At 42.4% G+C, this 16,494-nt stretch overlaps 1 protein-coding gene across 2 annotated transcripts in view; it reads right to left on the reverse strand.

The window, feature by feature from the left end:
- Nucleotides 1–8,181: 8,181 nt before the first annotated feature.
- Nucleotides 8,182–16,494, reverse strand: part of smg7 (SMG7 nonsense mediated mRNA decay factor) — a 34,237-nt gene continuing 25,924 nt past the window's right edge. For both annotated transcript variants that reach the window (XM_017686380.2, XM_017686378.2), the window contains 4 exons: nt 15,060–15,216; nt 14,684–14,854; nt 14,422–14,576; nt 8,182–11,293 (listed from right to left, as the gene is read on the reverse strand). In XM_017686380.2, the coding sequence (XP_017541869.1) occupies nt 11,180–11,293; nt 14,422–14,576; nt 14,684–14,854; nt 15,060–15,216 (597 nt within the window). In that variant the 3' untranslated portion in view covers nt 8,182–11,179. The remainder of the gene's footprint in view (nt 11,294–14,421; nt 14,577–14,683; nt 14,855–15,059; nt 15,217–16,494) is intronic.

Consider the following 16,494-nt stretch of genomic DNA (forward strand, 5'->3'; position numbering starts at 1 on the left):
CATTGAACTGAATCACTGTGCCCACGTATCCACAGTGAAATACAGCGGTGCAAAAACGGTTCAAAAGAGCTCGTTATGAGTCAAAAGAAGGCAAGCTAACCATTGCATGTGGTAAACAACCACCTTGGCTTCCGCTCAAGAAACCTCAGTCGAATTTTTTATATTTCACACTCATGAAAAAAAGATATCAAAATGGTTTTCAGTTTGGAAAAAAAAAATGGGGTCTAGAACATTTACATTTTATAGCTTTTACATTCGGCACACTTGCATCTCATATACAAAAACGGTTCTTATCAAGTGAAAGCTGTTTCTGGAACTATAAGTGGTTCTTCATTGGTCCAAATAACCTTTTTGGTGCCTTTTATTTTTACGAAAATGTAAGAAATATAAACTTTCAGCAATGGAAAATTATTCCAAATAATTATTTGAATACAAAGAGCATAAACATGCATTTAAAAAGCTGAGAAACACCACTTGTCACAATTATTGGCACCCCTAGAAAGTCTTTTCAACAAAATGTTACCAAAAACTGTTTATTTTTCCTTTTTACCTTTTCACACACTCTTTTCCCATTTACAGTGACCACAATACAGTGGTCAGCGGGTTTATTGTTCTCTTCCCTTTACGCATTCATCAAAATGGGGAAGATCAGATAATATGCCAATGTAATTCGATGAAAAATAGGCAGTGTGGATACAAAAATAGATTAACACCTGAACTATCAGGACTATAAAACTGAAGTTTAGGAAAAGATCTTAGAAGAACCTAAAAGAGGAGGATACTGTGGACTGAGGCAAAGTGACTAAGCACTTTCAAAAGGCAGAGGTTTCTCTGAGGATCACAGATGAACTGCATGAGTTGGTCGCATCTTAGGGTCACCACGGCTACAAATAAATCACACCACTATGCCACCTATCCGGCCAGAAGAATGTCTCTTGAACCATTTTGTAAGTACTAGGAGTTCACTAAACACCACTGGAACCTTGATTGGATTGTAGTGTGAGATGAGATAAAAATAGATAACAAGCGTTCTTAAAGGTGTAAGATTTTAGGGGCATCTATTAGCATAAATGGAACATAGTGTATGAAATGTTTTAATTGGTATATAATCACCTGTAACTATGTTGTGTTTTGGGTAGTTTATAATAAGCTTTGATGTGCCACCATGTCTCTACAGTAGCCCAGAACAGACAAACCAAACACTGTCTTTAGAGAGCACCTTTCGTGTGTTTACGTTGAAGTGGCATTGTGGTGGCGCTATAGCACCAGTTGGGAGACGTGCAAAGAAGAAAAATCAGTGGTTGCTGCCAGTGCTGCTTACCCAGTTTGTGTTGTGTGAAGTTTAAGAACACACATTTTGACAAATGGAGGACCATACTTATCATTTAGCACAAGAAAAAGCAAGGGAGGGTGAATTCTCGTCATCAAAGATATGATGAAGAAGCAAAACAAAGTCAGGACAGGAGATGGCAGAAAACCTGACGGCCCACTGTAGGTTCTACTAGATGCTTGGAGGCGTAATTTTAACCTAATTTTCAACCTAAATTTTAGACATTACACCTTTAAAAATAAAGTGTTCCTAAATGGTTCTTGGCTTTTATGTATGGTCAGAGGAAAAACCTTCACATTATGGGGAGGTTCTTTAAACATTAAGTTCTTAATACTCTCATTTCATTTAAAAAAAATGTTTCTTTATAGACACTATGGGGATGTTGTTCCTCCGGAGATCCTGGGAATGTTGATATATGGCATGAAGAAGTCCATCAAATACTAGCAGATCCCAGCATTTTGGCCCAAACCCCACTGAAAACCATTGAAGCATCTAGGGAGAAGCTGTATGGAGGAATGGCCATGGATAACTTTCTCCTCATCTAGGTAGGGGCCAACTTCACAGGGAATACTGAAAGAAAGCACAAGGAGTTGTTGGATGGCCAGCAGCAAGAACTTGGGTAACACTTTGCTTTGAGTGGTCATTTGTAGATAATTAATAAACTCTTAACAGACCATCAAGAACATATCAGTGAGGTGCAGCATCTGAATACATTGAGATCTGTCTTGAAGATGTACTGTTGATACATTACTCACATTAAATAGATCTATTGATGATATGATACATGAAGTTAGCAAAACCTAACCTTACCCACTCTTCCTAAAACCTAACCCTAACCCTCACCCTGGCCCTAATCCTCACCCTAACCTTGACCAAAATCTTCACTTGCAGAAGGATGTTGAGAAGAGATGAGATTAAACCTGTTACATGCTTACTGACATCTCGCAGGTTAAACATCTACAAATCTGAATTTAGACACTCCAAATAAAGTGAAAAACTACAGAACTCAGCAGATTCTAGAGAAGTTTTATATATGCAGTTAATTAAAACGTCTCTTAATAATCTACCGAATGAATTCATTGCTGCTATATCATTATGTTGTTGATGATACGTTACTGAGAGTCTGTCAAGTGTCTGTTTCATCCAAAAAGGACCACTCAAAATAAAGACACCAGAACATGACTAGTATGCTGCAAAAAAGTTGAGCATTAACGTAGCCCTAACCAATCAAGCAAAGACATGGGCTGGCTTACGTAGTTTTGTCTGGGCAGAATCTCCTGAGTTAAACAACAGAACTCACTGTGTTTCCTGAATGAGCTTTACATACTTCCTAACTACACATGCGTTCATCACACATTTTCAGACAAAACAAAACTATGTGACATCTTTAGTACCTTTCGTTAGGGAATTCAGAACCATGAGCCAACTGTGTTTTGTGCACTGTGGAATTAGACCTCTGCATTTAACCTATCCGTGCAGCAAAACACCCACATACATGCACATTAGCGAACACACACACTAGGGGGCAGTGAGCACACACAGAGTGGCGGGCAGCCCTATCACTGGCACCCGGGGAGCAGTTAGGTTAGGTGTCTTGCTTAAGGGCACGTCAGTCACGGACTGCCAGCCGAGAGAATCGAACCAGCTGCCTTCAGGTCACAGGGCTGGTTCCCTAACCTCCAGCTCACAACTGTGCCCTTATATAATGTACATAATGGTACTGTGGACTCCATGGACCCTATTTTGACTTCAGGCGTAATATTTTAAAATGTTAGTTTATTAAATTATACAAATATGCCATCTCATTTAAGGTACATAACTGGACCTTAATCTTTCAAAATTTCTAAATAAATCAGTCCTAGAGATGTAAACAGCGTCATTCAGAGTGGGTTAAGTTACAGACTCAGATTTCTTTACAGTGGTAGTGATAGCAGTGAACCCACCTGACACCAGTGAACCCTAATGTGCCTTCTGAATTTTTATATGTAATGTTGCAGTTAAATAGTCAAACATCTGAAAAAACAAGTTTTCTTTGGGGACTATTTTGTCTTACTATTTTGCCTGCATGTTACTCTCCACTATGAATGGATAAAATACATTTTAAGCCAAAGTTTTATTAAAAATCAATGTGTCAGATATCAGGCTGGGTATTCATAACTATTTCATGCAATAGCTTTCTGTGAGGGAGCTTTCAGAGGCATTATACTTTTCAGACATCTGGTTCCTGTCACCACTACTGTGAACTGTTCTGAGTTTGCAAGATTCTCTAGAATGGCGCATTTCACACCAAACCACTCTGAATTACTTTATTTACATCCCAACCATCTAATTAAGTATAATTTTTAGAGTTCCTCATTAACACGGAGGATGCATTTGCATTGGTTGTTCCTTGATGTACATGTACGATACCTTAAGTGTAGGAAAGTTTTAATTTAAAGAGGCCTGTTTTTAGAACTGAGTTTGAGAGCAGATCATTTTTCAGATAAATTTGTTTGAAATTTATTTCATTATTGAAATAGAGTGGTTGGTATAGTGTAATGGGTAACACCTCTGCTTTCTATGCTGTAGACTGGGGTTCAGTCCCCCGCCTAGGTACCCTACCCTATACCAATAAGAGTCCTTGGGCAAGCCGCCTAACACTATCTTCAGCTACCTGTGTAAAATGATCAAATTGTATGTAAGCTGCTCTTGATAAGATCGTCTGCCAAATGCCATAAATGTAAATTACTGACAGGTTAATTTGCATCCTGCATTGTAGACAGACATGCCCATCAAATGGGAAAGCACTGGTGAGGGGAGCAGTGAGCCTAGAAAGTAAACTTTAATTGAAACAATGTGGATTCAATATTGCGAAACACTGTCAAATCACCATAGATCTCTGTTTCTAAAATCACTGTGAATGTGTTTACATGCATTTAATAATCTGATAACTGCGTAAAATCAGATTTAGTCAGAAATCTGATCCATCCATTTACTTGCTCTTGAGTAATCAGATAACAGGGAAGCTCCAGGTCTACCTGAGTTGAGTCAGATTTCTGCTTTGCGACCAGCCGATTAACTCACAAAAGACATGACGTAAACGTGATGTACAACTCATGCAGCTTATTTTTTAAACATCACGCCACTTTACCTGAAAATATGAGCATACATCATCTAGAAGATGAATATTTATATACTTCATTTCCATCCATCCATTTTCTAAGCCGCTTCTCCGTCAGGGTCACGGGGGTGTGCCGGAGCCTATCCCAGCAGTCTTCAGGCGGAAGGCAGAATACACCCTGGACAGGTCGCCAGTCCATCGCAGGGCAGACAGACAGACACAGACAGTCACTCACACCTAAGGGCAATTTAGCATGTCCAATCGGCCTGTCTGCATGTCTGTGGGAGGAAACCGGAGAACCCGTAGGTAACCCACGCAGACACGGGGAGAACATGCAAACTCCACACAGAGAGGACCCCGGTCACCCAGCCGGGGAATCGAACCCAGGCCCTCCTTGCTGTGAGGCGACAGCGATACCCGCCACGCTACCGTGCCGCCCTTATACTTCATTTCATCAAATGTATTTGGTTTCAGCATCGCTCCAAAAGTGTTTTGCTGCCATCTCACTGCAAGTGTGCTTGCTTCTTTCTGGTACCACTGTCTGTATTTGTACATGTGCAGACTGAGAAATTTGAAAGAAATCAGAGTAAGAGTTGCACTGAGAAATCTGATTACTGAGCTAAAATCCAGCTCTCTAGCGGATTTCTTATCGTATTTCTAGAGATTACTCCAACCTACGAAGTCAAGAGTATGCTGTGTACATGGCCATTTGAATATTCAGATAACTGCAGAAATCCAGCTTTGATCAGATTATTGAGTGCATGTAAATGCAACCAATCAATCATGTTGAACATTGGTCCAATGTTGATGGTTGAACAGCTGTTGATCTACACTGCTCAAAAAAATAAAGGGAACACTCAAATAACATCCTAGATCTGAATGAATGAAATGCTCATTAAATACTTTATCTACAAAGTTGAATGTGCTGACAACAAAATCACACAAAAAAATTAAATGGAAAATCAAATTTATTAACCAATGGAGGCCTGGATTTGGAGTCACACACAAAATGAATGTGGAAAAACACACTACAGGCTGATCCAACTTTGATGTAATGTCCTTAAAACAAGTCAAAATGAGGCTCAGTATTATGTGTGGCCTCCACGTGCCTGTATGACCTCCCTACAACGCCAGGGCATGCTCCTGATGAGGTGGCGGATGGTCTCCTGAGGGATCTCCTCCCAGACCTGGACGAAAGCATCCGCCAACTCCTGGACAGTCTGTGGTGCAACGTGGAATTGGTGGATGGAGCGAGACATGATGTCCCAGATGTGCTCTATCGGATTCAGGTCTGGGGAACGGGCGGGCCAGTCCATAGCTTCAATGCCTTCATCATGCAGGAACTGCTGACACACTCCAGCCACATGAGGTCTAGCATTGTCCTGCATTAGGAGGAACCCAGGGCCAACCGCACCAGCATATGGTCTCACAAGGGGTCTGAGGATCTCATCTTGGTGCCTAATGGCAGTCAGGCTACCTCTGGCGAGCACATGGAGGGCTGTGCGGGCCTCCAAAGAAATGCCACCACCCACACCATTACTGACCCACTGCCAAACCGGTCATGCTGAAGGATGTTGCAGGCAGCAGATCGCGCTCCACGGCGTCTCCAGACTCTGTCACGTCTGTCACGTGCTCAGTGTGAACCTGCTTTCATCTGTGAAGAGCACAGGGCGCCAGTGGCGAATTTGCCAATCCTGGTGTTTTCTGGCAAATGCCAAGCGTCCTGCACGGTGTTGGGCTGTGAGCACAACCCCCATCTGTGGACATCGGGCCCTCATACCATCCTCATGGAGTTGGTTTCTAACCGTTTGTGCAGACACATGCACATTTGTGGCCTGCTGGACGTCATTTTGCAGGGCTCTGGAAGTGCTCCTCCTGTTTCTCCTTGCACAAAGGCGGAGGTAGCGGTCCTGCTGCTGGGTTGTTGCCGTCCTACGGCCTCCTCCATGTCTCCTGGTAGCACCTCCAGCCTCTGGACACTACGCTGACAGACACAGCAAACCTTCTTGCCACAGCTCGCATTGATGTGCCATCCTGGATGAGCTGCACTACCTGAGCCACTTGTGTGGGTTGTAGAGTCCGTCTCATGCTACCACGAGTGTGAAAGCACCACCAACATTCAAAAGTGACCAAAACATCAGCCAGAAAGCAGAAAGGTACTGAGAAGTGGTCTGTGGTCCCCACCTGCAGAACCACTCCTTTATTGAGTGTGTCTTGCTAATTGCCAATAATTTCCACCTGTTGTCTATTCCATTTGCACAACAGCAGTGAAATTGATTGTCAATCAGTGTTGCTTCCTAAGTGGACAGTTTGATTTCACAGAAGTTTGATTTACTCGGAGTTATATTGTGTTGTTTAAGTGTTCCCTTTATTTTTTGAGCAGTGTATATTTCACAGCAACTTGCAGTCGTAGGCAAATTCATATATTGTACCAATGTTTGTCATCACAAGTTTCTATATATATATATATAGGCAGCCATATTAGTAGAGAAGTCCTTGCAGGACTTAAGTCTCCTAATGCTGTATTTACATACCACAGTAGGTTGCACCAATTCTCCACAACTGCTGTTGAATCAACATGTTGATAACATTTATCAACAGTGCCAAACACAACCCCCCCCCCCCCACACACACACACACACACACACCCTGGGGGCACTGTGTGTGGCTTCTCACGTTCAAGTGTGGTTCCTTTGATTATGATACAGGGGTTATTTGGGTCAATATCAAAATTACGTACCTTTGGTGTCCCCAGCATGTCTTAAATTTCATTCAGACATTGTCAAACACTTATTTTTTCAGGTATTGCTGTGAATGAACACAACACAAATATGTCGGAAGGTTAACTTTCACTGTAAAGTACATTTTATACTATTTCCTTTGATGTGGAGATGGAGGTTTTGTCTGAGGTGCTGCAAGGTCAAGCTGAATGATTCTTTAAGTGGCTAAATAACATTTTAAAAAGGTCTTAAGAAGTTTTCCTAAAGTTTTAAAGACGTTTGTTAATAATTTGGCCCTGTTGATAAATCATTTTGCCATTCATAAACTTAAACTATTCATACATATCTAAGAATTGCTGTCCACTTGGTCATTTTGCCACTTTAAAAAATTGACCTTTTGATATGTGACATCACAACCTTCATATTGTTTATCTTCAGTGGACTGAAGACACCGGCTGCATGTTCAATAACTATACAAGTAATTGTATAGTTGTATATACATGTAATTTCACTTAAAATTTCTCGCACCGTGTCCATACTCCACATTTTTGCTTCATCCCAGATCCCAGCACACTAGGTCAAAGCACAAATGACTGGGTTCATAAACAATGGTAATATACCAGTAGTCCAATATTAGTCTAACAAAACAATGATCTTTAAAACAAAACAGTTTGTTTGCCATGAGTCCAACTTAACCTAAACAAAACATGGTCCAGGATACTGGCTGGGCTGTTTGAGATTTAGGAATTTAGACATGCAAACGCATTTCACGGAATTAAGGCCGTCCATACTGGTGTGTGCTACCGGAACTACAAATGGACTAGTTTTTTGTAAGTTTCTTGTAAACATGTTGCTTTGCTCCAGTTTCTTGGACTAATTAAGAACTCAGTTGGGCAAATGTGTCCATTTAAATGTAGTTATCGTCACGTCTGGCGATGTATTAAAATGTGAACTGAAACTAAACTCTGTAGTCAGACCTCCATCACAAGGCTGATGAACAAAATAATTCACAAGGAAAAAAAAAGGACAAATGAAGAGGACATGGTTTACTTTATTAAAGGCATAGCTGATTTTCAGCATTTCTGAATGTCCACAGACAAATGAGAACACAATAAATCAAGCTGATTACAGAAGGAGACATCTTCACCTGACCTAACTTGCAAAATCCTCTAAAAGTCTTTACTGGATATCTCCTTCACCCTAAATACACAAGGCAAGAAGCTGTATTTTCATGCAGAATTTCCAAAGAGGGATTCTCATACAATGAGTATGGGCACGTTCGCTCAGTGGTATAGCTTTCTCTGTGCTGTGGCTGTAAGCTGGCTGCTTCTTAGACTCCTGTATTGGAATGTTATTACTGCCCAAAAAGTGCAGACTGTTTTCAGTATTTTTTTTAATATACAACACCAGAGCAAAAGACATCCACTGTCAAAGAAGGGGGAGGCTATCCACATTTTAAACGTAGTGATCGGCAAGGCTTCCACAGAACATTCAGTCAAGATTGCACACCAACCCTCACCCATCCAAATGCAAAAATGACAGGTTTCTACAGCAAGCAAACCAGAACACCGTATAGGAAATCCATGAGTTGATGAAACGGGGCCGAAACTAGCACACAGCTCCCCCTAAAGCCTTACGGTGCTTGGATAATAAGAAGTTTTTCTTTGTTAAAGTTTAGCTTGTTTTGTTATGCCTCTTTTTTTAAATCATTTTTCTTTAAATACATTTTAAATGCAACAAGAAGCACAATCACACAGCAAATAGAGACATTTAAAGTTGTCAATAAAATGCTCTCTACACGAAAATAAAAATGCGCTTTTCCCTCATACAAGAAGCTGTCGCTCCTGTAACCTTCCGTCCAAAAATACCTTTGCAGTAGAACCATGAAAAAAAAAATGAAAAAAAAAATAACCACTGAATGTATTCAGACACTGAAGCTTATCCAACGGTGACCTCTATCTGAAACTTTCCCTATTAAACAAGGCCCTGCAGGGGCTCTACACTCTGTGCTCTACACTTTCTCAGCGCTCTGTATCTCAGCTTTTGAAATCGTCTCACTGGATTAAATCAGACCCAATTGATTTAAAAATAAGAACTTTTTTTTTTTCCTCTCCCTAGTTTGCACACACTGGAGAAATGCAGCCAATATCCAAGAGCATTATTGCCCAATGGTGATCCCAACAGAGCTACAGCCTGTCCAGAGCCAGCACTAACCTAAGACAGTCAACAAGTGACACCTAGAACTGATCCAAGTGCAGCGTTGGCATGGTAGGTGTTTACCAGACAATTTCACTGGGTTAAATACAGTGGCAAGAACAGCGCAAGAAGCTTTTCTACTGTTTTTAGACTGCAATGGCTGAAGAAATGACACTTTCTATTCATCAAGAGTGCAGGGAGTAGCAGGGAGGCTATTCAGTATTCTCCAATTGAGTTACTGTTAGTGGCTATAGAATTGTCCTTAGTTCAGTGGCTGCGAGCCCCTTAAAGCAGCGTCCCTCTGCTTGTGCCCCCATACAGCTGAACCAGCAGCGTCGATGCTGGACCCGTTTTGCTTGTTTTCAATCTCGGCGCCAGTGCCAACCATGATGGTGATAATTCTTTTGAAAAAAAAAGAGAGACAGAGAAAAGAGAGAAAGGCAGGGGGAAGGAGGAAAATAAACAACAAAAACACTGACCAGGCACAAAGAGAGCTGGTAAAGCCGCTTAAAACTATTAAAGGCAGAACATGAACAAAAGGAACTGTTATGCAAGTAAGTTAAAGTGTTCAAAGAAACGAGGAAGAGCTCGAAGGGGTGGGGAGAATATTTTTTATATTATATATATATATATATATATATATATATATATATATATATAAATAAAACTTCCCCATTAGCAGTAAACTATTGAACATATTAATCCAATAATATCTCAAAGCTAAAACTGCTACATAACAAGTCACAAAATACAGTATTGTTAATAAATGCAATCTCTATTGCAGCTAATGATACTACACTCTATAGCTATATTCTAAGCCCTACCTCCATTCGGTTTCTTTTTTTAAGCTATGTCATGATACAATTCATAGCAGTTCTGCCTTCTAGCAGAGGCAGAAGTACCTTAAATCTGCCCACTTCTTTAAAAAGGAAAAAAAAGAAACAGAACAACAAAAAAAAAAAAAAACTTCCAAGAAATGAGCAGACCAGACATCACAGCGAAACCATAATCCATGCCCGATCAAACTACGTCCTATTGTCTGTGTGCAGTCCATACAGAGGCACACTTGTTACATCAACTGCAGTGAATACGGTCCACAATTCTCTCTTCCCATTAATACCCACCTGCCCCAAGCTACACAAAGCCCTCCTCCAGAAAAAAAACATGTCCAGACTTCAGAAAAAAAGGTCCGTTTTGCTCACTGCCATTCCTACCTGTCCATAAAACTCCACCTTCTGCACACACATACACACAAACACACACACTGTAACATCCACACCCTCTTCCTCTCCCGTGTATGCTGCACAATGGTCACACAGAGCAGGTAAAAGCAGGTATTTTTTTTTTTGTTTGTTTTTTTTCTGTTTTGATGGTGGTCCAGTCCAGAGTTATAGAGCCCAAGTGAGCCAGGAGAAGTACCTCTGACCCCCAGAGGAAGCAGGGTGGCTATCAGAATGGAAGTCTCCTCAGAGTCTGCCCTCTGAGTCAGTGTTTCTGCAGCGGCTACGTGCTGAGCAGCGCGGCGGGTCAGGTGCTCTTACGCCCCTCCTTGCCACAGAGGCAGAGAGAGAGAGAGAGAGACAGAGAGACAGAGAGAGAGAGAGAGAGAGAGAGAGAGAGAGAGAGAGAGAGAGAGAGAGGAGAGGGCTGCACCTCCCTCGTCGGTTTCAGGCGAGCGGTTGGTTTTGGAGCCTGTCGGTCCGCTTTGGCCGCCGTCTCCAGCCTCCACACGCAGGTAACGCCGGAAAAAAACATTTCCGATTGGAGCTTGTGGTTCTGCACCTCCTCTTCTTCAGTACGGTTTTCACACAAGTGCTTGCGCCCGTGGGCCCCTCAGTGCGGTGGGTTCATGGTGCCGTGGCCACGCTGCTGCTTCTGCTTCTGCTGCATGAGGAGCTGCTCCAGTGCTGACGGGCCCGGCTGCATCATCGAGCTGGACCAGATTGACTAAGGGCACACATTAAGGGACACTGCATCAGAGATCACAAGAAATACACAAAATTCAAATCTAATACTGATAAATATTCTGCACGTGGGTAGAAAAACACATCGATCTGAAGCAGGAGACTCAACTGTATTTGGACCATCAAAATCTATTACAATCAATTAAGATCACCAGAACTGTCCCAGGTATAATTTCCAACACTTGGTTATGCATCCCCTTGCCTTATCAGCTCCAATGCTGTCATGTAAGGATTAAACTAGGGTTAACCGTTCCAAGTTGCCAGTACTGCAGCAGCAAAATTGCAACTCGGGTGTTCCATTTCAACACAGGAAGATGGACAACATATAGAGACTTAAAATTCAACGAAACATAGCGAACATCACAAACTTCAGAGGCTGTGATGTGACAGCAGGAGTACTGAGTGCACCATTGGCAGAGGAGTTGAACTGCTTCTTTGCTCGCTTTGATGCATCTCAGCAGCACTCTTCTGCTCCTGCCCGACCTCCACCCCTACCCGGCTTCCACACCACTCCACTCACACACAAGGCTGCTGGTCCTGATGGAGTACCCGGCAAGGTGCTCAAAACGTGTGCCCACCAGCTCGCTCTCACCTTCACCAAGATCTTCAATCTCTCCCTGGCCCAAGCCATCATCCCGCCCTGCCTGAAGTCAGCCACAGTCATACCAGTGCCGAAAAAGTCTACCATCACCAACCTTAATGATTATCGCCCTGTGGCCCTCACACCGGTAATCATGAAGTGCTTCGAGAGACTGGTACTTCAGCACATCAAAGACTCTGCCCCCAGACTTCGACCCCCACCAGTTCGTATACCGTGCAAACAGGTCAACAGAGGACGCCATAGCAGCAGCTCTCCACTTTGCACTGAGCCACCTGGAGCAGCAGCACAGCTACGTCCGGATGCACTTTGTGGACCTACAGCTCTGCTTTCAACACAATCATCCCGGACATTCTTATCACCAAACTGGGCACCCTCGGACTCCCCCTCCTCACATGTGCCTGGATCAAGAACTTTCTCACTGACTGGCCCCAAACTGTGAGACTTGGCCCCCACCTCTCCTCCACTCGTATGCTTAGCACCGGCTCACCACAAGGCTGTGTGCTGAGCCCCCTCCTGTACTGCCTCTACACCCATGACTGCAGTCCGGCCTACGACAGCAACCTCATTGTCAAGTTTGCTGACGATACCACAGTGGTCGGACTCATCTCAGAAGGAGACGAGACAGCCTACAGGAAGGAGGTCCTGAAGTTGGCAGCTTGGTGTTCAGAGAATAACCTGGCTCTGAACACCAAGAAAACAAAAGAGATCATCGTTGACTTCAGGAAGCACAGCACTGACCCAGACCCCCTGTCCATCAACGGCGAGTGTGTGGAGAGGGTCCGCACCTTCCGGTTCCTCGGAGTCCAAATATCAACCGACATCACCTGGACAGACAACATCACAGCTGTCATCAAGAAGGCTCAGCAGCGACTACACTTCCTGAGAGTCCTCAGGAAGCACAGCCTGGATTCCAACCTGCTGCTGACCTTCTACCGCTCTTCCATCGAGAGCCTGCTGACGTACTGTATCACAGTGTGGTACGGCAGCTGCACCATGGCAGATAGGGAGAGGCTTCAGAGGGTAGTAAAGACAGCACAGGAGATTATTGGCTGCCCTCTCCCATCTCTGATGGACATCTACACCTCCCGCTGCATCAGCAGAGCGAAACGCATCACAATGGACAGCTCGCACCCCGGATCTGTACTGTTTGACCTGTTGCCCTCAGGAAGGCGGTACAGATGCATCAGACCAAGGACAAACAGACTTAAGTACAGTTTTTTCCCAAAAGCAATAACACTTCTCAACTCACAGATGCACTGATAGTCTATCCCCAGACTTCCATTACCCACCTACATACCAGTCTATTCCCAGACTCCATTACCAGCTACTGTGCAATACTCTGCATACGGAAATGTGCAATCATACTGTACATGTGCAATTATACTGGAATATGTGCAATATTTAGCAATGTGCAATATTTAGTGACATACAATACAGCTGTAAATATCTCCATATTTATATCTTGTAAATACATAGTTTTTATTTTGTTTCTATATTTATTTCATATACATATATACACATATATACAAAACGCATAGAACTGTGCACAACCCCTCCCCATTCTATTCTGTGTCATTTGTTTACATTGTGTGTTTGCACTGAGATGGAGTTGCTTTTAATCTCATTGTACTGTGTATAGTGACAATAAAGGCATTCTATTCTATTCATTCTATTCTATTATGTTTTAACAAGACGTTTGTTTCGTTGAAGGTGCACATTACACTTCGGAAACACAAGGACACACTGTTGAGGAAGCAACTGGGAACGCAGAATTAGTGCTGGTTTATCGCTAACAAGGCTGACGACTGTAGATGAGATATATATATATATATATATATATATATATATATATATATATATATACATACATATACATATATACACACACACACACACACACACACACACACACACACACATACATATACATACATATACATATACACACACACACATCCCTCTAGTTAATGCTTCGCATTGGGCATGGTGACCTCAGGCTCATGTTCCCAAGGTCTCATTTTGTTGCTCTGTACTTTTCTATAGAGGTTGCACAAGTGGGGTTGTGTCAGCAGTGGATATAGTTTTAAAGTAGCCAAGATCATTAATTAGAAGGGGCATCTGGATACATCTGAATAGTGTATCTCAAGAGACTTCAATCTCTATTACTGGCATGGTTAGTAAGGCAAGGGAATGGATCACATATCAGGGATAACAATGACGCGTGCTAAAACTTTTGTTCAGTGAGCTTAACTGATGAGCATTAATATAAGAGTATTACTCTATTACTCTAATCCTACTGACATTTTAAAATGTAAAAACCTTACTGCATTTTATTTATTTATTTTTACTTCGTTACATTTGTGTATTCTGTATAATTAACAATAATTCTGTATTATACCATAATAATTAAATCAAAGTGAAATTTGAGGACTGATTAAATAATCTAAGTTGTAGCCAAATCAATTTGAGGTCACAGATTTAAACCCTAATTCTGCATTTGTGAGAGGTACCTTAAAGCTGTCGAGGAGGACGGTGGACGAGTCCTCCATGGGCATGTCCTGGGCTGCCCAGCTGCTGGTGGGAGCACCCTGGTGCCAGCTGTTCGGCTCTGAGGCAGAGGAGGCGGGGGCGGTGGGCAGATAGTCCAACCCAAAGCCACTCACACCTACAGGGGAAGAGGATCCCCAGTGACTAACATCGCCAATGTTAAGCTTGAAACTGATGGTTAAAAGTAACTATAATAAAAGGCTAGATCTTAAAAGGGTGTTTTACCTGTCTTTTCAGTCTTCCAGCGATCAGCCACTCTGCGGTCACGGCTGTCTGGTGTGCCAATGGGGCCGAAGTTGGAGAAGGGCAAAGCACCATGGCTATGGGTGGGTGGCGATGATGGCAGACTGCTTGGGTTGGAGGAGTGGGGTGACTGGCTGGCTGGGGTTGAGTGGTCTAAAAATTTCCAATTTTAGAAAATAGAAAATGTTCTTAAAAGTAACACACTCTTTGATATTTCAGTGTAAAGGGCAAGTCTGACATAATGCATTTGTTTTTGGGTCAACACAGAACAACAAGCATGTATTAGTATCACCTCAATGACACATTGATTTGTGAAGTGTGTCTTACTGAAAAGGTGCATTTGAAAAATATGGTATACCTGAGCTGGCAGGGAGGGAGGGAGACCATGGATTTCCTTCGAACAAGGAATACAAGGAGGGCTCTTGGTGTATCATGGGCACATCAGGTTTTGGTGTGGGTGCCATGTTTTTGCCATAGGCCTCACTGAAGATGCTGTTGTTTTGGTAGGAGTTCTCCTAGAAAACAAAATATCACCAATATGTGAACATTACAAGATGATAATGAAGTGATTTACAGTTATTTGGTCAAACATCCCAACTAAAATTGTTTAAAAGGCTAAAACAATCATGTTTTCAAACTAATTAAATATTTACTCATGCCTCTTTGTCAATGTTAGAAATAGGCACGTTACACATCTGCACACAAACTGCGATTAATATCTAACAGGGTAAAGTCCAACCACTTCTGGGTACTACTGCGTTACATTTAGCTGTACTGGGGTAGGAAAAACACCAGACTCAGGTCAGAATTGCTCTATACACTTTGGAAAATCAACACAGATTATCTAGACCACATGTCAGACTTTTGGCCTTGGAGGCAACTGCACCACAGAGTTCAGTATTCTGCCTCATTAAACACACCTGATTAAACTTATCAGCATATTGGCAAGATATTTTTCATGCGTTTAATTTAGAATTTTAGATGAGGGACAGCATTAATCTCTACAGCTTTGGTCTGGAAGAAACACAGCTTGACATGATCTAGGCAGGGTTTCTTAATCCTGCTCCTGGCAACCGACAGCTCTGTACAGTTTCACTTCATAATCACGATCAAGGAATGCTTGACACTGATCAGTAGCAAGATTAAGACACATTGATCTAGACCAGTATCTCTCAAATCCAGTCCTTGAGGCTCAACAGGTTCCACATTTTTGCTCTAGCCTAGTGTGCTGAGAACTGCGATAGAGCAGAAACATGGCAGGCATTTTTGTTAATTTTTGTTAAAGGTGGTTGGTTAGTGTAGTGGTTAACACCTCTGCCTTCTATGCTGTAGACTGGGGTTCAATCCCCACCTAGGCAAACACCCTACACTATACTAATAAGAGTCCTTGGGCAAGACTCCTAACACCACCTTGGCCTACCTGTGTAAAATGATCAAATTGTATGTCGCTCTGGATAAGAGCGTCAGCCAAATGCCATAAATGTAAATGTAAATGTTAAGGACTGACTTTAGAAACAACAATCTACACCAGTGGCTCCCAAAATTGGTCATGGAATAGTGTACCCCTGGTCTGTGTTTTCCTGCTCCACTGTTTACACCTCTTCCAATTTCCAGATAAATTAGAAATCCTTCAAAAAGTAGGGATATCAAAGAACCTTGATCTAGACCTGGGGTACCTTCTACCAGTCCTGGTGAACCTTTGCTCTGCAAATCTTTGTGGTTTCTCTACTCTACACACCTGACCCAGCTAACAATGCGCTTGTTAAATTAAGAGGTTAAATCAGATGTGCTCA

This window comes from Pygocentrus nattereri, chromosome 2 (assembly GCF_015220715.1).
Source record: "Pygocentrus nattereri isolate fPygNat1 chromosome 2, fPygNat1.pri, whole genome shotgun sequence".
Lineage (NCBI taxonomy): Eukaryota > Metazoa > Chordata > Actinopteri > Characiformes > Serrasalmidae > Pygocentrus > Pygocentrus nattereri.